The following is a 24147-nucleotide window of genomic DNA, read 5'->3' as shown; positions in this document are numbered from 1 at the left end:
GCCTCGCGCGGCTTCTTCCCGCCCGCCTTGTGCCCTCACTTCCGGGGTCTCCCGGCGACGGCCGTAAGTGGCGGGCGGAAGCAGCCCGCGAGGCCAGCCGTAAAAGGCTCCCTCGCGCCACTTCCGGCCGGCTTCCGCAGACGGCCCTGGTGGGCGATCGTAAGGCGCCGGAGGACGTTCCCCGCGGCCGGAGCCATGGAGATGCCGCTGCCGCCCGATGGTGAGGCCCAGCCCGGTCTCGGGGGCCGTTTCTCTCTCCCCGGAATCCCCTGTTGACCCGCCCCGCCTTCCGGGGTCCCCGGGCCTAGGAGGGGGCGGGGCTCGGCCTCCCGGGTTCGCCTGCGGCCTCTCCCGCGGGTCCCCGCATTCCCGGAGCGCTTCTGGCCCCTATCGGGACCCGTACAAGGGCGGCTTCTCTTGGGCCCACCCCTAGGGACCCCGGCCCCGCGGACGCGGGCTAGGAAGCCAGGGCCCCAGGATTTGGGCGGTCCTCGCTGACGCCCCGCGTGGCCTTTTCTCCGTCTTCCAGACCAGGAACTCCGAAATGTCATCGACAAGCTGGCCCAGTTCGTGGCTCGGAACGGGCCCGAGTTTGAAAAGATGACGATGGAGAAGCAGAAGGACAACCCGAAATTCTCGTTTCTGTTCGGAGGCGAGTTCTACAGTTACTACAAGTGCAAGTTGGCTCTAGAGCAGCAGCAGCGTGAGTCCTCTCCAGCTCTCAGGCCGCCCCCTCGAGCGAATCCTTTCTCTGGTTCCATTTCGGGCTCTGCCACAAAACGCCTTCTTTTAGGTCGCATGCTATTTCTCTGTGAAAATGGGTTAGTTGGGCCTTCACGATTCCTTCGGCTGTTCCCAGAGCCCTGCGGCTGCAGGGTCCGAGTGTCATGGAGAACAAGGTTATCGATTCTCCTTCTGGGCTCCGGATCAGGGATTTCTGTTGTTTTGCAAACATGATGACTGAGATCAGCGAGTAGAGTGACTGCTTCAGTGTTTTCCAGGGAAGAAGTGATAGAAGCCGGAGTGGGTGGGACCCTTCTGGCAGGTACCGTCCAGCCCCCTTTGCGGGCTCTCTGTGGGTCCAGCAAGGTTTTTGTGCATTTCAGATGGTTGGAGTCCAGATCAAAACTAATTGTCCTGTGGGCTTTAGTTCTTTGCAGCTGTTTATGTTCACTGGTTTGGGCTTCAAGGTTCCAGCTTGAAATTAACAGAATTTAAGATGAGCTCAGTTATCCTAGGTGGTCTTTGAATAACAGATAAATAGTCCCTGAGTTCACATCTGTATTGTTCAGTAGCAAATTCCTAGCTTCTAGATAACGTTGTGTTTCAGATTGCCAAGTAGGTGGACATTGAAAGGTGAATGCTCCCTGGACTGCAAGCTCCCTGAGGCCAACCAGACCTTGTTTGGGTCAGTGTTGTGCCTAATAGGTAGCAGGTAGTAGGTGATCGATAGTTTGTAAGACATAGCAAAGGTACAGTGGCTTGAACAAGCACAGTGTGTTTTGAGAGCCGGGAGAGGAATCATAAGAGGCCTAGCATGGCTGGAGTGTAGATGTGTGTAGACGGGGGAGGGGGTTGATCTGGAGTGGGAAAGTTTCCAGGGGAAAGTTTGGGTTTTCTTCCTTAATCCAGGGGTTCTTCTGGTGCCTGTTTAAGGTTTGAGATGAGGGTGGGGAAGATCTGTTGCCTGAAATTGTAGGCAAAATGTACCCATTTATGTGTTTCTGGAGCAACCGTTCCTTAGCCCTAGCATGTCAACTTTAAAACCTCTGCTGTAGGCAGTGGGAAGCCACAAGGGAGGTTGAAACAAGGGAGAGGTGGGTCGGGTTTGTGTGGCCTGTGTGGAGGACAGGCTAGAGGGAGCGTGAGTGGAGGCTGGGACCAATGAGGCTGGCAGTTGGTGGTAAAGTCTGAATTGAGTCGGCGAGTTGAGTAAAGGGAGTGGGCTTGGGGACAGGTGGGCTTCAGGGGTAGAATCTGTGAACTGAAGCGCCAGTTGGATATTGATGCGGGTGGCATAACTTGGCAGGGGAGGATGGTGTTTGGGTTCGAGTGACCATAAGGTGAGACCTGCTCCCCCTGCGAGGGGAGCCCACTCCCACCCTGAAAGTCAGAAATCGGGGGCTGCTTGGGACTTGGCGCCATAATGGGGGGAAGTTGGGGTGTTTCTAGCAGGGGAAGATGGGGGCTCAGGAAATGCTTTCTGCAGGTAAGAATATCTCCGTTGCCATTGAAGTCCGTATCAGAGTTAGACACAGGGAAACTGAGGAGCCAAGAGTGTTCAGATGGAGGAACGAGCCTTAGGAGGGGCTGGGGAGGCGAGGGGACAAAAGCTCAGGGTGCCTGAAGCCCAGAGAAGGAGGGATTCTTGGAGCAGCCAGAAGTGAGGGTGCACAGCAGGGAGGGCTGGCTTACCAAGGACTTAGGAATTCTGGAAGCTTTGGGGAAGCTCTAGAAGGGTTTCAGGACTGTGTTCTGGAACAGGGCTAGCCACTCTGTAGCCAGCCCTTCACCCTGGTGGTTTGAGAAGACTGAGTCCTGGGACCGCTTGAGGTTGGCGCCTCACAGACTCTGGTGAAGGACTGGTTTTTGTTTTTTTCTGATCTGTTGCAAAAAGTACAGTTTGGCAAAGTACAATAAAAATGTGAACAATGATGGGAGTTCCCTGGCGGTCCAGTGGTTAGGACTTGGCACTTTCACTGCCGGGGCCCAGGTTCGATCCCTGCTCGGGGAACTAAGATCCAGAAAGTCACGTGGCACAGCGAAGAAAAGAAAAAAATGAGGGAAAAAACGTGAACCATGAAACATCAAATTGCTGTAAAAGTGCCAGAACACTCCCTCGCCATTTCTGTGCTTGTCTAGTCTTGGCGTCACCTGGGGCTGGCCCTTGGACCACAGTTTGAGCAGCGGCACTACAGCCGCAGAGTAGAGAAGGGGAGGAGGGGGCAGGACTGGATGCAGGGAAACCAGTTCCCAGGTTGATGCAGGTGACAGCAGAGTCATGGCGGTGATGGCAGGACACAGATAGATTGGCATGTGATCTAGGAGGGTGACTTGACTGTGTGGGGCAGCTTGTTAGTGTGAAGTGCAAAGGAGAGAAAGGTGCGTGAACCTTCTCATTTCTGGCTCAGGTATGTGGGCGTAGCTGTGCCAGCCACGGATCAGAAGGGGAGCTTTGGAGGGGGTGGAACGCAGGGTGAGAGGGAACCCATGCCTGTGTGAGGTGCCTGTGGAAAGCAGTGGCTATTTGGTCTGTAATTAGACCCAAAGCTTGAGGAATCCAGGGTGGCGATGATAGATTTAGGGGTCGTAGAGTGCACTTTGTAACTGCAGCCACAGGAAGATGTCATGTTCTCCTGGGGGCTTGCTCAGAGGAGGGGGCTTAATTCTCACACCTGGCATCTCAGTATGTGAGGGTCGGATAGAGGAAGAAGGGGCCGAGGGGATGGCCACACTGGCCACGTGAGACAAGGAGCTGAGACGGGGCCATCAGGCTGAGTGGGGATGACCGCAGTGGCTTTGGGGGGGGGGGGGGCGGAGCCAGACCTCCGTGGGTTGAGATGAAGGGGAGATGAAGAATTGAAGATGAATCTTAGCTGTAAAATTGTTGAGAGCGGGGCATGGATGAAGAGGGAGCTTTTAAAGATCGAAGACTCGGGTGTGTTTAGATGTTGCTGGGGCAGTCAGTAAAGAGAGAAAATGAAGGAAGGAGAGCGAGAGGACACATTTCCTAAAGCAGCGTCCCTGGGAGGGTGGGATCCAGAGCGCAGGTCAGGGGGTGGGGGTGGTCCCGTAAGGTGCCTTTGGTGAAGGCCTGCCTCAGACCTAAGCAGTGGTGGGCCCTGGACGACACCCTGCACCCCACCGTCCTTTCTATGGCTTTGTCCAAAGGCTGGGCCCCCTTAGAGTGGGACTCAGAAGGGCTCCAGCAGAGCGTGGTCACGCTCAGACCAGCCGAGGCCCAAATGCAGAGGGGGAGGCCATCTTGTCCAGGGACCCTTCCCCAAGTCCTCCCCTCCCGTCTCATCTGGCGAGGTTTGGGGCCTGCACCTGCCCAACGCAGTCTCCTGCTAGCAGAATAAGGCATCCCACGTCGCCTCAATTTGGATTGACCCTTGAATACAGAGGAATAGAGTCAGTGGAAGGAAGGCAAAGGGTGGGGTGTAGGGAGGCCACAGCATGTGTCGGGTGCTGCCGTGCTCCTGCCGTAGGGCTGCAGGTGCGTGGGTTTGCTGGTCGCCATCCAGAGGTCCGGTGGCTTTGCTGTCTTGAAAGGCAAGAGTAGACTGGGGGACAGCAGGCGTTAGAAATAGCTGCCGAGGTTGCTGGGGGTTGAGAGACTCCCTCGGGGAGGGGCTGTTTCTTCAGGCCCAGGCGAGGTGTGGAGAAGGTGGAGGGGGTGGGCTGAGGCTTCCTCTGGGCCGAAGGACAGTGGGCAAGGCTGGACGGTGTTGGCTAGTGAGTGGTGAGATGACGGTCCCAAAGGTCTCCGAGGAGAGGACGAGCAGGAAGGCGGAAAGGGTCCGGGGCTAGGCCCCGTGATACAAGGCACACGTGGCTCGGCACGTCGCAGAGGTCCTCTTCTGGGTGGTGAGTAGAGGGAGAGGATCCCCCGGGACTCAGAGCTGCCCAGGAGGCGGCCAAGGGGACACCTGGACCCCAGCCACATCCTCACAGGGGCCACCTCTCCTCCTCTCCTGCCAGTCATCTGCAAGCAGCAGGCCCCAGAGCTGGAAGCGGCCACGGCCCTGCCACCGCTGCCACAGCCCCCGCTGGCCCCCGCTGCGCCCATCCCGCCAGCCCAGGGCACCCCATCCATGGACGAGCTCATCCAGCAGAGCCAGTGGAACCTGCAGCAGCAGGAGCAGCACCTGCTGGCCCTCAGACAGGTACGGGCCGGCTCCGTCCCCGCCCCCGCCCCTCTTGTCCTGAGGGGGGTACCCAAGCTCACCCTCTGTGCCTCAGTTGTTGTATCTGTACATTGACGCTAACGTCAGATGTCAGCGCTGAGGACGGGGATGTCCCGTTGCCCGGGGCTCGGTGCCTGACGGTCATTATCCCTCCATGCTGCCACCACCCATGTTGTGTGTAGCTTGACCCCGATGCTGGACACGGAGGTTGCGTCTCATCCCAATGAGGTCACTGCACGAGCTTTGATACACACACACCCGTTGTGCTGGAGTGGGTGCCGACAAGTGAGACTGCACATTGGAAATTGTGTGACAGAGAACGCCCGGTGGCCTCTGGCGCCACCGGCACCAGCTCCTGCTGGTTAAGTCACCCCAAGCTGTTGTGGGGAAGGACCCTTTTGTCCCAATCCATCACAGTCTGGTACTTTGGCCAAATACAATAGGATAAACTGCCAGAAACACAAGATGGATGAAAAGATATCTGAAACACCAGCCCCAGTTTTAGTATTGGAGTCAAGATGTAAGTTACGGTTGTATTATTGAAAACAAAACACTCCAGAATGCTTACCCTCAGTTTCCATACGGAGCTCGTCACAGACTGGGCAGTCTGGCTTCAGCCAGCCCTGGGCTGACTGCCTGTCCCCCCAGCAGCACCGGGTCTCAGCCATATCTCAGTTTGCCAGCCTAACGGGCAGAAATCTGGCGTCATGTTTTCATTGCGGACTCCCTGGTTGCTCGTGAGGTTGCTCGGCTTGTATGTGACTGGTGACTGTTTATATTTGTCCCCTCCATACCATGTTCACACCCGCCACTCGTTTTTCTTTCTTTTTTTGGTGAATTGATGTGCAGAGGTTCCTTGTTCCTCTGGGTCTTAATCTTTCTGTCTGTCATCTCCGGGGAGACATTGTCTCCACCTGTATCTTGTCTGGCTTTATCCTCTGCCTGCTCTGCCTGTTACGGCCGTGACTTACAGATGCGTGTCTCAGGCTTCGGGCGTGAGTGTTGGGGGCAGGGCACTGATGGGCCAGCCTGGCTGGGCCTGGGCCAGGGTCCCTCCTCACGCAGTCTCGGTCCCACTTGGCCTTCTAGGAGCAGGTGACAGCAGCCGTGGCCCACGCGGTGGAACAGCAGATGCAGAAGCTCCTGGAGGAGACCCAGTTGGACATGAACGAGTTTGACAACCTGTTGCAGCCCATCATCGACACCTGCACCAAAGATGCCATCTCGGTGAGGGCGGGGTCGGGGTGGGGGGCGTGCTCCCAGAACCTCGTGCTCCTGACTAGGTGGGAGCTCCTGCAGCCAGTCTGGACCAGGGCTGCTCCAGGGGCACCCCGTCTCCGCATCCCCTTCCCGCATGAGCACTTCCGTGGGCTCCCCCACCAAGAAAGGTGGAAGGCAGTCAGAGGCCGTCCGACATTCCCGGGCGTCTGTACACACTTTGGCCTGGGGGAGCCCAGCCCCACTCACCCACCACCCTGGCTGTTTCAGGCTGGGAAGAACTGGATGTTCAGCAACGCCAAGTCCCCACCGCACTGCGAGCTGATGGCGGGCCACCTCCGGAACCGCATCACGGCCGACGGGGCGCACTTCGAGCTGCGGCTGCACCTCATCTACTTGATCAATGATGTGCTGCACCACTGGTGAGGGCCCTGCCAGCTCCGCCTTCCCTCCTGCTCCTTCTCCCTCTCCCGGCCGATGCTCTACACTCAGGAGCCTGGCCTGTCCCGGGACTGGGAACCACTCTTCCGAAGACCCAGGGGGAGGGTCGGTCTGAGCCACAAGCCCTCCATCGGGAGGACAGCCACCCGCACCCCCCACCACCTCAGCCCCTACCCCAGACCCCTCGTCCCACCTGGGGCCGCTGTCCCCTCACTCCTTGCTCTCAGGGCAGTTTCTGGGTGTTTTTCAGTGTCTCTGTCAGCTGCCAGCTCCCTTTCACTGATCTACACACACCCCAGTCACCTGACTCTGCTCTGCTTCAGGAATCTTCCCATAGGGTCCCCCTGGCTAACCCTCTGCACACCCCCAAGCCCTCCTAAGGCCAGGCCGGTGTTTACTTCCACACGGCCTCTTTGGTGCCTTTTGACAAACGTTAAGTCGAGAAACCAGATGGCTGGGCCAGAGACAGGGGGAAGCTCACGGTGCTAGTAAGGCTAGCCTGTAGCTGTGAAGACTGGCTGCCACATTTGTCTTTGAACTTGGCTGGCTGGGGGACGGCTCCTGTGAGGGCAGCAGACTCAGACCCAGGTCTTGCGCCTTCTGCCCGCATGCAGCCGGGCCCTGCCCCTCCCCGCTTCGTGTGCCATGTGGGCGGTTCCGGTGTCACTCCGCGCTCCCTACATCACCTTCCCCTATTTCTCTGCCATTGGGAAATAAGTAGCTGTTTGGAACCTTGCCTGCCTCCTGCTCCACCAGCCGCTCCGCTGACTCAGGGCAGATCTGCAGAGACAGCCCTGTTTCTGGCGCTTCTCCAGCCACCCGCTTCCTGAGCCTCACTGTCTGGAAGCCCAGTGCGGCTCACCCTGTCCTCCTGCCTGGGCTGCCCTCCCTCCCCCAACCTGGCTTCCCGGCCCCGGGCACTAGCTGCTCTCTCTGAGCTCCCTCTGGTGAGCTCGCCTCTGAGAGGGGTTCTAGCTGCCCACCTTCTTCCCCGGGCTCTGCCACCGCATTGCGCAGCTGCGGGCCCTCCACGCTCATTTATGCGGCATGCCCCCCGAGAGGGCACCTCACCCCGTCAGGCCTCAGGCTCCTAGGCATCTGGCAGCCCGCACACTCCCTCTGCCTTGTGGAAGGCGGGGTCCCAGCCCAGGTTTCCTCGTGCCTAGGGTGTGACAGTGCTGAGCGAGGCTGCCTGCACAAGGCCCTGTACCTACAGCAACCCCAGCTCAGCCTTTGTGGGCAGCTGGGGCTCTCAGAGGCCTGCATCTGTCCATCCTCATGCCACCCTGGGAGAGAAGGGTTATCTTACTGATAAGGGGACCAGGATGAGAGGCCTTGCTCTGAAAGTCCCCAGGCTGTGTTCTTTCCCTCCTCCCACTGCCGTCCATCCATCTTGTGGGGAGCCCAGCCCTTGTCCCAGCCGGGTTGGGGGCCCGTGTCCCAAGAAGGCAGAGGGTGCTGTGGCTGGAGCCGCGATGGTAACGGGCGCGTGGCCGGGTCCCGCCCCAGGGCCCTGACGCGCGGAAGGTCTCTCCCTCACAGCCAGCGCAAGCAGGCCCGGGAGCTGCTGGCCGCCCTGCAGAAGGTCGTGGTGCCCATCTACTGTACCAGCTTCTTGGCCGTGGAGGAGGACAAGCAGCAGAAGATCGCCCGGGTACGAGGGGCAGCTGGCGGGTGCGGGGGAGATGGGTGGGGGCGGGGGGTGGCTCTCGTTTTCCCCCTGACACGGCCTTTCCCTCCTCCCCAACGTCCAGCTCCTGCAGCTCTGGGAGAAGAACGGCTACTTTGACGACTCCATCATCCAGCAGTTGCAGAGCCCGGCCCTGGGGCTCGGCCAGTACCAGGTGTGTGCTGCTCCCTGAAGTCAGGGGGCTGGGCACCACCAGTAGGGTGGTGACCTCAGAGTCCTGGTGGCATTTTCCAAACTGGACTCCCGGAGTGCCCCTGGGATGGTGGTGAGTGGTGGGAGGCGGAGTCTGAGGAGCAGCTTCGGGGGCCCCCACCCCATCCACAGCAGCCAGTGAGCCCACCAGACTTTTCCTGGTGCGCTTGTGACCAGGTTACCTGGTTTAGGCTCTGCTCTCAGGGGTGCCTTTGGCCCATTTGCTCTGGTCCTCCAGGTGTGATGGGAGCATGAGGAAACCCTGGCATAGTTTAGGCTGCCACGGTCATCGTGTTGTGCACGGTGTCCCCTGTGTGCACATCTGCTTGTCTCTGAGGGGGCATCTGTCAGAGGTCGGGGTCGCAGAGCAGAGAGAGGAGGGCTGGATCTCCTTGGTCACCTCTCCTGTGGTGCCGGCATTGCTAGCCCATCTACAGCTGCTTGGGTAAAAGGCACAGTTCACACCCCCTTTTCCCAGGCCGGAAGATGTCGTCTTCCTGCACAGGTCTGGTTGAATGTGAGAAGCTATATGTTGACCGATTCCTCTGTGATGCTCCTGACTGCCACCCTCCCTACAGGGGAGACGCTTTCATGCTCAGAAAGGCAAATGAGGAAAGTGCATTTCAGACTTTTTCTAAGTTTTACTCCTTTTTTTAATTGATAAATAAAAATGGGCTCATACCACCATACCACAGTGATAGTCACTGCTTTTCTCCTATTGAGTTGGCGGTAGCAGCTCATGGTTACTGAGTCACCCTAGTTCCTTTCACTGCATTTTCCCCGAGTCCTCAGAGGTAGGTCCCGTTATTGTCCAGTTTTACAGGTGAGGAAATTGAGGCTCCGGGGAGGTTGTGACTTGCTCAAATCCATACAGTGAGTAAGAAGTACAGTCTGTGAGCATGTCCTAGGACGTTTGTCAGTGGTGGGATTTTAATGTCTGCGTGGCACTCCAGGGCACGGCTGTCCTTGCTTATTCCCATTGTTAGGGAATTCTAAACTGCCCAGCACCAAACGTCACCAAGTCCGGCTAGATTGAGATGCTCTGTGGTTGTCAAGCTCAAGGTGATTGTTTTACGTGACAATCGCCTGCTTGCCCTGGGTCCCTGGGCCTTGCTGCCCGCAGCATCACCCCAGCCTTCTGGGTGCTCCCCAGGCATTTGTCCCCGTGCTGCTCCAGAGGGTCTCGGACCTTGAGTCTCACATCCTGAGTGCCGGCTGCCCTGCTCTCCACCAGGCAACCCTCATCAATGAGTACTCCTCGGTGGTCCAGCCGGTACAGCTGGCCTTCCAGCAGCAGATCCAGACCCTCAAGACACAGCACGAGGAGTTTGTCAACAGCCTGGCCCAGCAGCAGCAGCAGCAGCAGCCGCAGCCGCAGATCCAGATGCCGCAAATGGAAGCTGAAGTCAAGGCCACGCCGCCGCCGCCTGCTCCGCCCCCCGCCCCCACGCCTGCCCCGGCCATCCCGCCAACCACCCAGCCTGGTACGTGGCTTCCTCAGCACCTGCCCCCAGGAGGCAGCCTCCGGAAAGCAGTCTCCTCCCCCAGGAAGGGATCTGGTTCTGTAGTCTCAGGCCCAATCCGAAGAGCAGATTTTAATCTATTTATAAGCACCAGGCAGGTAATTTCACAGGTAAGTGTAACCACGCCCTTACAACTGAGACAGTTCTTCTGTACAAACCATCCCAGGGAATGGAGAGGAAAGCTCTCCAAGTCATTTTTCGAGGCTAGGATAACTGACACCAGATAGACATGGACAGGGAAAGAAAGAAAAATGTAACCCAGTGTCACTTCTGAGCAAAGATGAAGAAATAGGAAATACTGGGTTGGCCAAAAGTTCGTTCGTTTTTTTCCATAAGATGGCTCTAATAGCACTAAGTTGTCTTTAATTTTGTTAGATTGTATGTGACAGCTGTCATATCAGTGTGCATTTAAAAAAAGACATCAAAATTGGTGAATTTTTGTGTAGCCAGTTTAATACTGAAGGTAGAAAAAAAAAAAAAAGAACATTTTCAGCATATTATGGTTTATCATTTCAAGAAAGGTAAAAACGCAACCGAAATGCAAAAAAAGATTTGTGCAGTGTATAGAGAAGGTGCTGTGACTGATCAAAATGTGTCAAAGGTGGTTTGCAAAATTTCGTGCTGGAGATATCTCACTCGACGGTGCTCCACCATCGGGTAGACCAGTTGAAGTTGATAAAGATCAGATTAAGACATTAATTGAGAACAATCGACGTTATACCATGCGGGAGACAGGTGACATACTCAGAATATCCAAATCAAGTGTTGAAAATCATTTGCACCAACTTGGTTATGTTAATCTCTTTGATGTTTGGGTTCCACATAAGTTAAGAGAAAAAACCTTCTTGACCGTATTTCCGCATGCGATTCTCTACTTAAACATAATGAAAACATTCCGTTTTTAAAACAAATTGTGATGGGCGATGAAAAGTAGATATTGTACAATAATGTGGAATGGAAGAGATCGTGGGGCAAGTGAAATGAACCACCACCAACCACACCAAAGGCCAGTCTTCATTCAAAGAAGGTGACGTGTATATGGTGGGATTGGAAGGGAGTCCTCTACTATGAGCTCCTTCCGGAAAACCAAACGATTAATTCCAACAAGTACTGCTCCCAGTTAGACCAAATGAAAGCAGCACTCGACGAAAAGCGTCCAGAGTTAGTCAACAGAATAACACAAGACTGCATGCTTCTTTGATGACCAGGCAAAAACTGTTATAGTTTGGCTGGGAAGTTCTGATTCATCTGCCGTATTCACCAGACGTTGCACCTTCGGATTTCCATTTATTTCGGTCTTTACAAAATTCTCTTAATGGAAAAATTTTCAATTCCCTGGAACACTGTAAAAGGCACCTGGAACAGTCCTTTGCTCAAAAAGATAAAAAGTTTTGGAGGGCTTCCCTGGTGGCGCAGTGGTTGAGAATCTGCCTGCCAATGCAGGGGACATGGGTTCGAGCCCTGGTCTGGGAAGATCCCGCATGCCGCGGAGCAGCTAGGCCCGTGAGCCACAACTACTGAGCCTGCACGTCTGGAGCCTGTGCTCCGCAACAAGAGAGGCCGCGCTAGTGAGAGGCCCACACACCGCGATGAAGAGTGGCCCCCGCTTGCCGCAACTAGAGAAAGCCCTCGCACAGAAACGAAGACCCAACACAGCCAAAAATAAATAAATAATAATTTAAAACTTCCTTATTAAAAAAAAAAAAAGTTTTGGGAAGATGGAATTATGAAGTTGCCTGAAAAATGGCAGGAGGTAGTGGAACAAAAGGGTGAATACGTTGTTCAATAAAGTTCTTGGTGAAAATGAAAAATGTGTCTTTTATTTTTACTTAAAAACTGAAGGCATTTTTTGGCCAACCCAATGAAGTCTTAGCAGGTGAAGTCTAGCACAGTATTTAAAAGATATGTCATGACCAAATAGGATATGTCTCAGGAATATATAAGGATGGTTTAATACCAGAAAATCTAACAAAATAACAGATCAGATGGGAAGAAATCTTTCAATTAGATGCAAAAAGGGTACTTAATAAAGTGATGATAGGGGCTTCCCTGGTGGCGCAGTGGTTAAGAATCCGCCTGCCAATGCAGGGCACACGGGTTCGAGCCCTGGTCTGGGAAGACCCCACGTGCCGCGTAGCAACTAAGCCTGTGCACCACAACTACTGAGCCTGCGCTCTAGAGCCTGCAAGCCACAAATACTGAACCCGTGTGCCACAACTACTGAAGCCCGTGCGCCTAGAGCCCATGCTCCGCAACAAGAGAAGCCACCGCAATGAGAAGCCCGCGCACCGCAACGAAGAGTAGCCCCCACTCGCTGCAACTAGAGAAAGCCTGCGCGCAGCAACGAAGACCCAACGCAGCCAAAAATTAAAATTTTTTTTTAAATTGATAAAAATTCTTGAGCAAACTAAAATCAATATGGCTTATCGATCAATAAGTAGGATACTTATTGTAAAGCGTTCAAAGGAGAGAGGTGCGTATCCTGGCCAAGGTCAGGTCTCTCCGTGTTGCCTTCCCGGAGGCAATGGCAGTTTTCAGTGGGGTCAAGGGGCAAGGGTTTATTAGGCAGTAAGCCCAGCCTGGGTTGGCCCTGGGTGCTTGCTGAAGATCATTTCGGTTGGGGCCTCCTGCTGCCACCTTCTCTGAGTGCTTTTTTGCCTGGTTCTAGATGACAACAAGCCACCCATCCAGATACCCGGCTCTTCCGAGTACGACGCCTCAGGAGGGGTCCAGGACCCTGCCGCCACCGGCCCCCGGGGCCCTGGGCCCCATGACCAGATCCCACCTAACAAGCCCCCGTGGTTTGACCAGCCTCACCCCGTTGCTCCTTGGGGCCAACAGCAGGTATCTCTTAGAACTTGTTGCAGGGGCAGGTGGGGCACACTTGGGTTCAGCTGGATGGCAGGCAGGTGGGTGATGGCCGCTGTGCGGGTTGATGGGCTTTTAGTGGCTCCCTGGGCAACGAGGTTCTGCAGCAGGGCCTGGGGTTTGGGGGTGCTGGCAAGAAGGTGATAGTCTTCCCGAAGTATTGGGACTGAGCTGGGGAAGAAAGTTGGGCCTTTACATCCTTCCCGGGAGCTTTGGTTACCTGGGCTTCTCTATAACACAGGTCCCCATTTTCCTGTGAGTGCTGAGAAGTTTCACACCATGAAGTACAGCAAGGCGATTTGTTTCCTTCCCTCTTTAACTCATTTGACCCTCTTTAACTCATTCCTTCCCTCTTTAACTCAAGGCGATTTGTTTCCTTCCCTCTTTAACTCATTTGACCAGCAGTGTCAACATCTCATCACCCTAGAAAGAACATGGTGCTTTCGTAAGGAAAGGAAAGGTCAGAAATACCAGGCTAGCAGCATTTTCTGGGTCTGGGATGCTGGTCCGTTCTTCCCTCCCTCCAGGTTCCTTGGAGTCAGAAACTTCTAGGCCAGGGCAGGGGTCATTCTCATCCAGCATAACATGACTGGAAAACACCCCGCAGCTTGCTCTCTGGCCACTGGACCTGGTTAGAGCAATCAGGTCTAGCTCTGGGTGTCCACTTGCCTCTCGACCAGGCATGGTGGGTGTGGCCCTCCCTGGTTGACCCTGTGTGGAGGGGGCGTAAGGGAGACAGTTCTGGGCTGACAAGTGCAGGGTCATGGCTGTGAGTCCCCCCAGCCCACTCTCAGCTTCCGGACAAGAGATTTAACATCACAAAAGATGGGGCATCCCCACAAAGACAGCTCCCGCCTCTGGGTGCCTGTGGTGAGCCCTGCAGTGCTGGGTGCCCTCTGATGTGGGGGCACTTCTCCCCATTTTGTTGGTGTGGAAACAGATGCCCCTAGTGTCTCCCGGCTCAGTCTTTTTGGGGACCGGCAGGTTAGGCTCACAACGGTGGGGCTCCCTCACTGAAGGCCAGCAGTGCACCCACAGTCCACAGTAAGAAACCACAGTTGCCATATTGAAAATCTGGCTTCTTGGCTTCTCTTGAAAACCTGAGGATGTGGCGGCCGGGGCCGGCCTCCCTGTGCTTGTGGTCAGCGGAGCCCCCCAGCCCTGACCCTAGAGGTGGCCCTCTGGGCAGCCTCACCCAGGCGCAGGCCACCCTGGCCCTGAGTTTGGGTTGCAGTCCTGGCTCTTTAAGTCTTCAAAGCAGCAGCTGGGCAAGCTCCAGAGCTTATGGTCTTCAGCTTACAGAAAGCCATTTCCTGGTAACAGAGCAGACTCTGAGATAAGGATGTGAGAGGGCAGGTGACCCCAGGAGGCAGCGTAGGGGAGAGAAGTGACGGGGACGGGGTGTCATCAGGGCGGGCTCTGCCGTGGGCCCTGCGGCTCGGCCTCTGTGCCCTGGGAGCGGTGGGGCCGCAGCCCCGCACTGTCCCACTGAGGGGCTCGTGGGCTGGTGCCCGTTGCCCAGCTTCTGTCAGGCATGGGGTTGGGGGTGCTCCCCAGCCCCGACGCAGGTGCAGCAGTCGAGAGTCTGGGCTGGGGACGGGCGGGCACCACAGCACCTGCTGCACACGTCAGAGTGAAGGTGGCAGCACCCAGCCGGGCTGTAGGCCTGCAGCTCCAGGGGGTGCTGGGCTCGGGGCGGGGCCGCCTCCACCGCCGGAGACTGAGGTCAGCAGGTGCCTGCTGGGTGCCTCGCGTGCCCAGTGCAGGCCGGGTCTCACGTCCGCTCTTTGCCTTGCAGCCTCCCGAGCAGCCCCCCTACCCACACCACCAGGGCGGGCCGCCCCACTGCCCACCCTGGAACAACAGCCACGAGGGAATGTGGGGCGAGCAGCGTGGGGACCCCGGCTGGAATGGCCAGCGCGACGCCCCCTGGAACAGCCAGCCCGACCCCAACTGGAACAACCAGTTCGAGGGCCCCTGGAACAGCCAGCACGAGCAGCCGCCCTGGGGCGGGGGCCAGCGCGAGCCGCCCTTCCGCATGCAGCGGCCGCCACACTTCCGCGGGCCCTTCCCGCCCCACCAGCAGCACCCGCAGTTCAGCCAGCCGCCACACCCACACAACTTCAACCGCTTCCCGCCCCGCTTCATGCAGGACGACTTCCCGCCTCGGCACCCCTTCGAGCGGCCGCCCTACCCTCACCGCTTTGACTACCCTCAGGGGGACTTCCAAGCCGGTGAGTGTGAGGTCGCCCTCGGGGGCACCGTCCTCGGGCCAGGGATCACGTCCCTCTCCTGCCCTGTGATCCCTGAGAAGGTCAGGTCACTCGCCGGCAGGGCCTGGAAGAGGCACCTGACGGATCGGCCTTCTGAGCGGGCTGGTGGCACTGCTGGCGGTCCTGCCGTGTGGCCTGGTGTGCCCTGAGCCAGGGTGACAGGCGGAGGGTCATAGGGTGACAGAGGAGCCCAGCTCGGTCCCTCAGGAAGGTGGGGAGAGGAGGGCAGACCGGCGACCCTAGTGTGGGCACCCGCCAGGCACCAGGCCAGCTGTTGAGGTGTGAGGCCCTGTATCTCGCAGAAGAGGAAGGACGATGGGGTTCCGAAAGGAAAAGGAACTCCCTAGTCCCCACGGCGGGCAGACAGGCAGTGAGCGAGCCACTGAGTCCAGGCCCGGCAGCGCTTGTGTCATTCCCTGCTCCTTGTCTTGCTGTTTTCGTCAGGTGTTCTGTTTTCTTTTTGAAGAATCTTTAGTTTTCTCGATCTTGTGTTTTGTAAAAAATTTCATTTCAACTCTCCTACTCTTCAATCTTTATCCTCAAATCCATTCTTGACTGTAAATTGAGCTTGGAGACCAGTAGCAGGTTTCTTACTTGTTGTGAGTGTCTTGGGGCTGCTGTAACAAAGTACCATGGACTGGGTGTCTCCAACAACAGGGAATTCTTCTCTGGCACTTAGTTCTGGAGGCTGGAGGTCCGAGATCAAGGTGTCAGCGGGGTTGGTTTCTACTGAGGCCTCTCCCCGTGGCTTGTAGATGCCTGTTCTCTCCCTCTGTCTTCCCATGGTCTTCTCTGTGTGTCTGTGTCTTAATCTCCTTTTCTTAGAAAGACATCAGTCAGTATTGGATCAGGGCCCACTCATAGGACCTCATCTAAAGTAGTCATCTCATTACAGGCTCCATTCCCAAATGCAGTCACATTCTGAGGTACTGGGGGTGAATTTGCAGGGGACACGGTTTGGCTCATAACATGGCTGTTTGAAGGTTATGTGATTTCCCTTGTGGTTCTTTCTTTCGCCCATGAGGTCTGTCAGGTGCTGCTGTGGGTGCAGGACAGGCCACTCTGAGCCCCGGCTCCTCCCCCATTGCTTTGTGGCCCCGAGCAGTGAATGAAGCAGCTGGAGGGTTGGTGCTGGGCAGGGCTGCCCAGGAAGTGGATGTGGGCATCCTTGCCCCACTCTGAGCCCCTTTCCACTGCGCTTATTACCCTGGAGAGCTCGACCGGGGTGTTGGCGTTGCCCAGCTCTCGACTTTGCGGCAGGCCTGAGTCAAGTTTCTGTTTTGCAGAGATGGGACCCCCTCACCACCATCCCGGCCACCGCATGCCTCACCCTGGGATCAACGAGCACCCGCCTTGGGGTGGGCCCCAGCACCCTGACTTCGGCCCTCCTCCCCACGGCTTCAACGGGCAGCCCCCTCACATGCGGCGACAGGGCCCTCCCCACATCAACCACGACGACCCCAGCCTGGTCCCCAACGTGCCCTACTTTGATCTCCCTGCCGGGCTGATGGCCCCCCTCGTGAAGGTAATGTTGCCGAGTTGAGTGCCAAGCTTAGCCTTGAATGCTTGGTCTCCACGTGGAAGGTTCACAGGTGGAACCCATTTCCCGATTGGCTACAAAACACTGCTTCCCAGGGCCCCTGCCCCTCTCGTTTCCCGCACCCCAGTGAGCCTGACCAGTAGTCAGAGAGGATGTGCCTGAGCCAGCAACACCGCTTCGCGTGCTCACGTGTGGCTGCGAGCAGGGCCCGTGTCCCCCTCTGCTCCCTCCGAGCCTCCCTCCTGGGGCTGCAAGCTTGGTAGCTGCTCAGAGTGGGCTGGGCTGGGCTGGGCTGGGCCTGAGGTGCAGGTCCTCTTGGTCCTGGCCTTCGGAAGCCACCTTGCCCAGGGGCTGATGACAGGGGTTTCTCAGAAAAGGGGTGGTGTCCAGTTGAGCGAGGTGAGCAAGGCAGGAGAGGGGGTCGGAAGGGAGCCAGGGCTGGGGCTCAGGGTGCTCTGAGGGTCATGCTGGCTGAGCTGGTCACTGCCACTCCCCGTCCCCTCTGAGACACTAGCACACTGGAAGTTGAGACAGGTCACGCTGGGGCAGCAAGGGGAGTCAGAGGCACAGGGGCCAGCGGGGCTGCCCTCGGGGTAGGAGCTGGAGCAGAGACAGGGGCACACAGCGGGGCCCCTGGGGTAGGCGCCTGGGCACAGGGCGGTGGTTGGCAGGGGAGGGCGTCTGGGATCCATGGCGTGTTGGTGAATTAACAGGGGTCTTTCCTTTACCTGAGCTTGGAGGCCATGTCTTCTCTGCATTTTTGTAGAGAGAGAATTCTGTAGCTTCTATCGACTTCCATGGAGCCCTCAACCACCCCATTTAGGAATTGAAGTATTGGTGTGGCCAAACCCTCCAGGAGGGTGGGGTTTCCCAGGAAGGGCCGGGTGAGGCACTCTGATGCACAGGGCAACTGTGTCCCGCCCCCGGCTCTCCGGTCCCCCAGCCCCCGCAGTTCCCTGGATGGGCTCCAGCAGGGAGCAGTGACGGCTGTGTTCTCCACTGCAGCTGGAAGACCACGAGTACAAGCCTTTGGATCCTAAAGACATCCGCCTCCCACCCCCCATGCCACCCAGTGAGAGGCTGCTGGCGGCCGTGGAGGCCTTTTACAGCCCTCCCTCACACGACAGACCCAGGAACAGGTACGGGGCTGCGGGAGACGAGGCGCTGGGGCTGGTGATGGGAGGGGAGGCCCCTGGCCCCTCTCCTGGCCTGTCTTCCCCAGTTTGCTTCACAAGAAAGACTCCAGACAGTCCCACCTTCCGCCCAGGGTGGTGTGAGGCCCAGGTGAGAAAATGTGGTTAGGAGATGCCATTTCTCCCCCAGCTTGCGTGATGTGTGCCACGCATAGAGTGGCCCTCGATAAAAGGCTTTTACCACGTTAGAGACATCAGAACAAGAGCTTACCTCAGGATCCCCTCCCCCAGCGGCCTCCTCGCTTCAGTTAAAATCGTCTCCTGCTCTGTTTGGGGCCACAGGCCTATCTGCCTACAAATCAAGAGTTTCTCGTCCCCAGTTACAGTAACCCTGAGACCCTCTTCAACTATCTGGAGAAAGCCCAGCATGGAAAGGCGTGGGAGCCACGAAGCGCTGGGAGCGCAGTCCAGCCTCTCCACCTCCCAGCGGGCGGCCTGGCCTCTGGGCCTGGTCACTCCTCTGAGAAAGGGCAGCCCTGTGGCAGTGACCACCCGAGTGCTTTCTCTGCTCGGCCCTTGCTTAGCATCCTGAGTGAAAGAGGGAAGGCCTGTCGGGTAGGGCTTATTCCTGGTGACTTTTTCACAAGTTCCCTGTGGGAGGGAGGCTTGCATTCATACAGTGGATGCCCATGTCTTACAGTGAAGGCTGGGAGCAGAACGGCCTCTATGAGTTCTTCCGAGCAAAAATGCGGGCCCGGCGGAGGAAAGGCCAGGAGAAGAGGAACAGGTAAGAGCGCACATGCCCACCCCGCCGCCCCCTCCCGGCCGCCTGTGTGGAGGTCAGGCCTCCGCAGTGCATCCCGTCCTAGGTCAGCTGGGAGCAAGCCCTGCCTTTGCCGACAGGCGCGCTGTGGTGTCGTGCCCGGCGCAGGCAGAGGGGGGTCAGTTCTGGCCTCTGCCTGGGTCATGGGTCTGGCACCCTACGATAAAGGTGCTATGAGCCACCAGGAGCTGTTTCCCACAAGGCCGAAGTTAAAACACCAGTACGAGAGAGAAGCTTGCCATAGTCTGTATTCAACCCTGATGTGAAAGGGCGTGTCTGCACCTGCACTGGGCACATCGGGGGTCTTTTAGAGTTGGGGGTTGGGGCGGGCTGGGCACAGCCCATGGAGGGGCTCCGGCTTACCAGGCCTCTCCCCGCAGCGGACCCTCGAGGTCTCGGAGCAGATCCAAAAGCCGAGGGCGCTCCTCCTCCCGCTCCAACTCGAGGTCCTCCAAGTCTTCCGGCTCATACTCAAGGTCAAGGTCTCGTTCTTGCTCCCGCTCCTACTCCCGCTCCAGATCCAGGTAGGCAGGGCCGCGCCTCTCGGGATGCAAGGCCTCAGGCTCCTCGGCAGCTGCGCTGACCCGCCCCCTCTCCCCTGGCCCGCAGGAGCCGCAGCCGATCACGCTCCTCACAGAGCCGCTCCCGGACCCGCTCTCGCTCTCGGTCCAAGTCCTACTCCCCGGGAAGGAGACGTCGGTCGCGGTCCAGGAGCCCCACCCCGCCGTAAGATTTCTGTCTTAACTGTCAGGACCTCTGGTAGCGCTGGAACCCTCTGATGCTTTGCTGTGAATGTTGAAACGTGTTGTTAGAAGACACGCTCGCAGTGGCCTGCGCCAAGGCGGCACCTCGGGGCCCCCGAGCGCTAGCACAGTGACAGTGGCACCTCGTCTCACACCTCGCTGTTACCTCTGCAGTCACGTTGTAAAGCCTGAGGCGGTGGCTGCGCTCTGTATTTTCTGACCGTTTTACGGGTCCAGTGTGGCCCACCCATGCCGCTGAGCGTGAGGCAGGGGCCGCCATCTTAGGGAACCCCTTATCTGCCGGCGAAGAGGATAAAGAAGAAGGCTAGAGACACGAAGTGTGTGTGTGTGTCCATCTCACGCTGGTGACCCTTCATATAAGCTACCCACTGTAATATTCTAAGTTTTCATTCCAATAAATGTATCAGCTCTTTTTTAAAAGACGTAACCTGTCTTAATTTTAGTTCCTCGGCTGGTCTGGGTTCTAATTCAGCACCTCCTATACCTGACTCCAGGCTCGGGGAAGAGAACAAAGGACATCAGATGCTGGTGAAAATGGGTAAGGTTCCTGGGAAGACGGAACAATCCGCTGTGGGCATCCGTGGTTGGGGGATGATGAAGTCAGGAAGTTCCAGCTCATGACCAGAACTTCTGAGCCTGCAGGGTTTTTACTGAGCGTCCTTTCTTACTACCTTAGTTTCCCGTTTATAAACTGCACGTCTGCATGTCGTTCGACTCTCCAAACACATTTCCATTTAACTTCATGTCAGGGTCAGTGCACCACAATTTCAGCTTCCTCTGTGGGTCATAACCACTCATCCCTCTCTTCTTCAGGCTGGAGCGGATCTGGCGGCCTCGGCGTGAAAGAGCAAGGAATCCAGGACCCCATCAAGGGGGGGGACGTCCGGGATAAGTGGGACCAGTACAAGGGCGTGGGCGTGGCCCTGGACGACCCCTACGAGAACTACCGCAGGAACAAGAGCTATTCCTTCATCGCCCGCATGAAGGCCAGGGACGAGTGCAAGTAGGCGCGGCGCGGGCAGGGAGCCACGCCAGGGGCCGGCCACCGGCAGCGAGGGCTGTTGGACCCTTCTTGGCTTACTGGCAGTGGAAGATGGTAGGGACAGCTCGGTTCTCACACGGTCTCCATCTGTGGGGAGCGACAGAAGAGAAGGAAGACTTCAGCAGGCCTTGTGACGAGTGCCACGCTTGATGGCACGGAAGGCCCAGGCCCCACCTGCAAACCAGCTCTAACGTAGCAGCAAGAGTCACGAGGAGATGCCCAGCCAACTCGACAATGAGCTTATTTCCCTGGACAGTGAAGCGAGAAACATAAGACCCCTGGATAAGAATTCTTGTCATCTGAAGGAACGGCTGGCTGTCTCCCATCTCCCCTCAGCCTGAGCCGCTACAACCAGTGGGAGTGCATGGAGGAGGGGCCCTGAGGGCACACGCCAGCCCAGCCCGAGGGGCCGGCCCTCCCACTCTCCCATCGGTTGTGTTGTGAGAAGGCTCAGGCCAGGCGCTGGTACTGCTCACTCTTTAAAAATGGAAAAACAAAACCTTTTTGATTTGCAAAGTTAAACAGGGTTTTCATTTTTACTCCAAATGGTTTAGTTTTAGAAAAAAGAATACTGATCTAGGTTGATACCCAGTGAGATAATTTGAAACCTGACTCCTCTGAGACATACTAGCCCTTAGTTATTTAAGCTGTTTAAGTTGAGGTGTTTTTTTGTTTGTTTGTTTTTTTGTTTTTGTTTTTTTTTTTTTGAACGTTAGCCATTTGCTGTTCCCTGCAGAAACAAAAGGTTCTGAGGAAACTTATCTGAGGCATCTCCAGGTCACGTAATGACGACGCCCTTGGAGAATCTGTACCCTTAGTGTCTCTACTTGTGTTTTTCACGGAGAGGAACGCACACACGAGCAACGGCCCATTCACATCCAGAGTGTGGAGAGCGACCACCGGCCCTGCTTCCTGCTCTGTCACTTCCTTTGCCTGCCCCAAGCCGCCCCCAAAGGGAGGTGAGGCTGGAGGGAGCCGCCTCTGCCGGGAGCTGCGGAGCAACCGCCTGGGATCGGCTGCACTCGGCATCCGCGGGCAGCTTGGTGCGGTGCCATTTATTTGTACAGAAACATTTTTGAAAAATTCTTTTCAATAAGATGCAAAATTTTCTCCAACTTTTCCACCTGATGTGATAAAATATTTGATTTTGTTCTAGATTTCCTGTAGCTGTGAATTGTTCAAACATGTCTGATTCAGGATAAAATGTAAACGTGTTGTTAACAATTTCTTGTGGATTTTACTGTTTTGCCTTCAAATAAAGACTTTTTTTTTAAAGACCTTTTTCTCTGTGCGTTTAAGTCAGAAGCGTGCTCAGGCTGAGGAGGGAGGAGGTGCGTCCCGAGTGCAGACTTTGTCTGAATTGTGGAGTCGGGTCAGAAGCTCTGCCCTGGTGTCTCCTGGGAGTCCCCGGCGTGGATGCCTGGTCCTGTTTCCTCGTGGCTCCATGTGGCTCCAGACAGGCTGGCATCCTCTGTCCTGCCACGAGTGGTGACAGCTCCACCTGGGGTTCCATTTCCACTGGCCTGTGGTACGTCCTCTCGGGTGCCATGCACACCGAGGAAATGGGGGCTGGGAGGGCTCAACTACTCAGCTAGAAAAGGCTGCAGCTGGGATTCCTCTCAGGTGAGTCCTGGCTGCCACCTGCCCCCACCGCTGAACGTCCCCTGGGAACTAAGGTGTGAGCGTCACGGCTGGTTTACGGGACCAGCTCCTTAGACCCATGAGTCTATCTCACCTCCCGGCGTTCACAGCTCCTTCTTCACCTCCTCCAGGGCCTCCTCCATGGTCAGCGGGGTGGGCCTGTGTTGCCTGATGTACTGTGGGGCAGAGGACACAGGGGAGCCATCACCGCTGCTGCCTCAGTCTGCTGATGCTCTGGGTCCTGGAGACGGTGCCTGTCCCCAGGGGCTAACAGGGAAAATGAAGGGATGCCAGGTGGCAATGGAACAGAAGAGGAGAGGGGAACCCAGGCAGCCTCCGGGCAGGTACCCTGCAAGGGGCGAGCCCTGACTGAGCCTGGAAGGGAAGAGGGGCCGCGGTGAGGGGCAGGGCTACCCGGGGTGCCCTCAGAGGACACAGGTTGGGGAGGAGGACTTAGGTGCCACTCTCAGGGTGTGGGCCTGGAGCAGAGGACACAGGTTGGGGAGGAGGACTTAGGTGCCACTCTCAGGGTGTGGGCCTGGAGCAGAGAGCAGGCAGCCACACGTGGGCTGCAGGCAGGTGACGCAGTCAGATCACTTCAGCCTGCATCCAGTCAACTGATGCACATCCAACAGAGGAACAAGTTAAAAGGACTCCACTGGGGAGCAATCACCCCAGTCCAGAACGTGGGAAACTGTCAGATAACCTATTTTCTTTCTTTTTTTTTGGCCACACCGTGCGGCATGTGGGATCTTTGTTCCCCAGCCAGGGATCGAACCCACACCCCTTGCACTGGAAGCGCAGAGTCTTAACCACTGGGCAGCCAGGGAAGTCCCAGGACAACCTGTTTTCTTCCAACCAATAAACTGCAAGGAAACAAAAGAGGTGGGGGAGGGGGGAAGACCTCTAGAGCAGTGGTTCTCAAAGTGGGTCCCCAATGGGCCCATAGGAGAAACGCCCACTGCTAGGCCCACCCTGCTGCCAACACAACCCCAGTGGTCAGGCCCTCGGGGGTCTGACGCTGCTCAGGGCTGAGAACCACTGCTCTAGATTAAGACATCAAACGATCTTGATGTACCACTTTGGACACTGATGAAAACAATAGGAACAAAAGGTACAACTTTTATGAGATGAGTGGAAATCTGAACACTGGATATCTAACGATATCAAGAAAACTTAGGGCTTCCCTGGTGGCGCAGTGGTTAAGAATCCGCCTGCCAATGCAGGGGACACGGGTTCGAGCCCTGGTCCGGGAAGATCCCACATGCCGTGGAGCAACTAAGCCTGTGCGCCACAACTACTGAGACTGCACCCTAGAGCCTGCGAGCCACAACTACTGAAGCCCGCGTGCCTAGAGCCCGTGCTCTGCAACAAGAGAAGCCACCCAATGAGAAGCCTGCACACCACAACGAAGAGCAGCCCCCGCTCGCCACAACTAGAGAAAAGCCGACACGCAGCAACAAAGACCCAACGCAGCCAAAAAAAAAAGAATGTTGCAGGAATTCCCTGGCTGTCCAGTGGTTGGGACTCTGCACTTTCACTGCCAAGGGCATGGGTTTGATCCCTAGTCAGGGAACTAAGATCCCACAAGCAAAACAAAAAAAAAAAAGTCAATTTGGTTTTGGTATACTGGTATTGTGACTATTTTTTTAAAGTCCTTATTTTTAAGAAATATATACTGAAATATTTGCAGATAAAATGATAAAAATCACCATGCAGAACAACTCATATAGTATGATGCCATTTCTGTAAAGAAATATATATATCATGTTATTATATATGAATACTATACCTCTTCTATATATTTTATACATAGTATAAAATATGTAAGATATAATATTGTACGTGTACATAACAGTTTATATTTTACATAGGAAAAATCTAAAGAATATATATCAAGTTGGTAATAGTTATCTCTGAAATTATGGAGAACTTTATAAGCTACATATCTCCAACAAAATTTTTATACAATGTTTTTTGTAATCAGACAAAAAAATAAATTTTGGAGGGAAAAATAGAGGTGAGTGTGACATCCCTTGAGCTTAGCCCTTGGGACTGAGGAGAGGGGCCCTGCCTGTGGTGGCCCACG

The 24147-nt window shown here is 56.1% G+C and overlaps 2 protein-coding genes across 4 annotated transcripts in view; one reads left to right on the top strand and one right to left on the bottom strand.

The window, feature by feature from the left end:
* Window positions 1–82: 82 nt before the first annotated feature.
* Window positions 83–21694, top strand: CHERP (calcium homeostasis endoplasmic reticulum protein). Of its 3 annotated transcripts, none has more exons than XM_082456289.1 (17): window positions 83–220; window positions 530–652; window positions 4705–4889; window positions 6000–6137; window positions 6399–6550; window positions 8079–8223; window positions 8324–8413; window positions 9686–9935; window positions 12643–12818; window positions 14641–15076; window positions 16402–16640; window positions 17661–17794; window positions 18489–18575; window positions 18992–19135; window positions 19221–19337; window positions 19819–19913; window positions 20189–21694. In XM_082456289.1, exons 1-17 carry the CDS (start codon window positions 196–198, stop codon window positions 20380–20382), a joined length of 2730 nt encoding a protein of 909 aa, XP_082312415.1. In that variant the 5' UTR covers window positions 83–195; the 3' UTR covers window positions 20383–21694. The 3 variants fall into 3 exon arrangements, with proteins under 3 accessions (XP_082312415.1, XP_082312414.1, XP_082312413.1); XM_082456288.1 differs by having other exon boundaries at window positions 530–703; window positions 8112–8223; XM_082456287.1 differs by having other exon boundaries at window positions 530–703.
* LOC309658108 (uncharacterized protein C19orf44) overlaps window positions 20365–24147 on the bottom strand; it is a 23778-nt gene continuing 19995 nt past the window's right edge. The window contains exons 8-9 of the mRNA XM_082456310.1: window positions 22153–22234; window positions 20365–20504 (exon numbers count right to left, since the gene is read on the bottom strand). Coding sequence (XP_082312436.1) covers window positions 22163–22234 — 72 coding nt within the window. The 3' untranslated portion in view covers window positions 20365–20504; window positions 22153–22162. The remainder of the gene's footprint in view (window positions 20505–22152; window positions 22235–24147) is intronic.

Source organism: Balaenoptera physalus, assembly GCF_965194825.1.
Source record: "Balaenoptera physalus genome assembly, chromosome: 3".
NCBI classification, from domain to species: domain Eukaryota; kingdom Metazoa; phylum Chordata; class Mammalia; order Artiodactyla; family Balaenopteridae; genus Balaenoptera; species Balaenoptera physalus.
This window is presented reverse-complemented; position numbering and strand designations above follow the sequence as displayed.

Excerpts from the sequence above, each read along its gene's own strand:
- CHERP (XM_082456287.1), top strand. The coding sequence starts at position 196 with ATGGAGATGCCGCTGCCGCCCGATG. Across the intron at positions 221-529 it reads GATGCCGCTGCCGCCCGATG|ACCAGGAACTCCGAAATGTC; the intron begins GTGAGGCCCAGC and ends TCCGTCTTCCAG. Across the intron at positions 19,338-19,818 it reads TCCAGGAGCCCCACCCCGCC|TTCCTCGGCTGGTCTGGGTT; the intron begins GTAAGATTTCTG and ends TCTTAATTTTAG.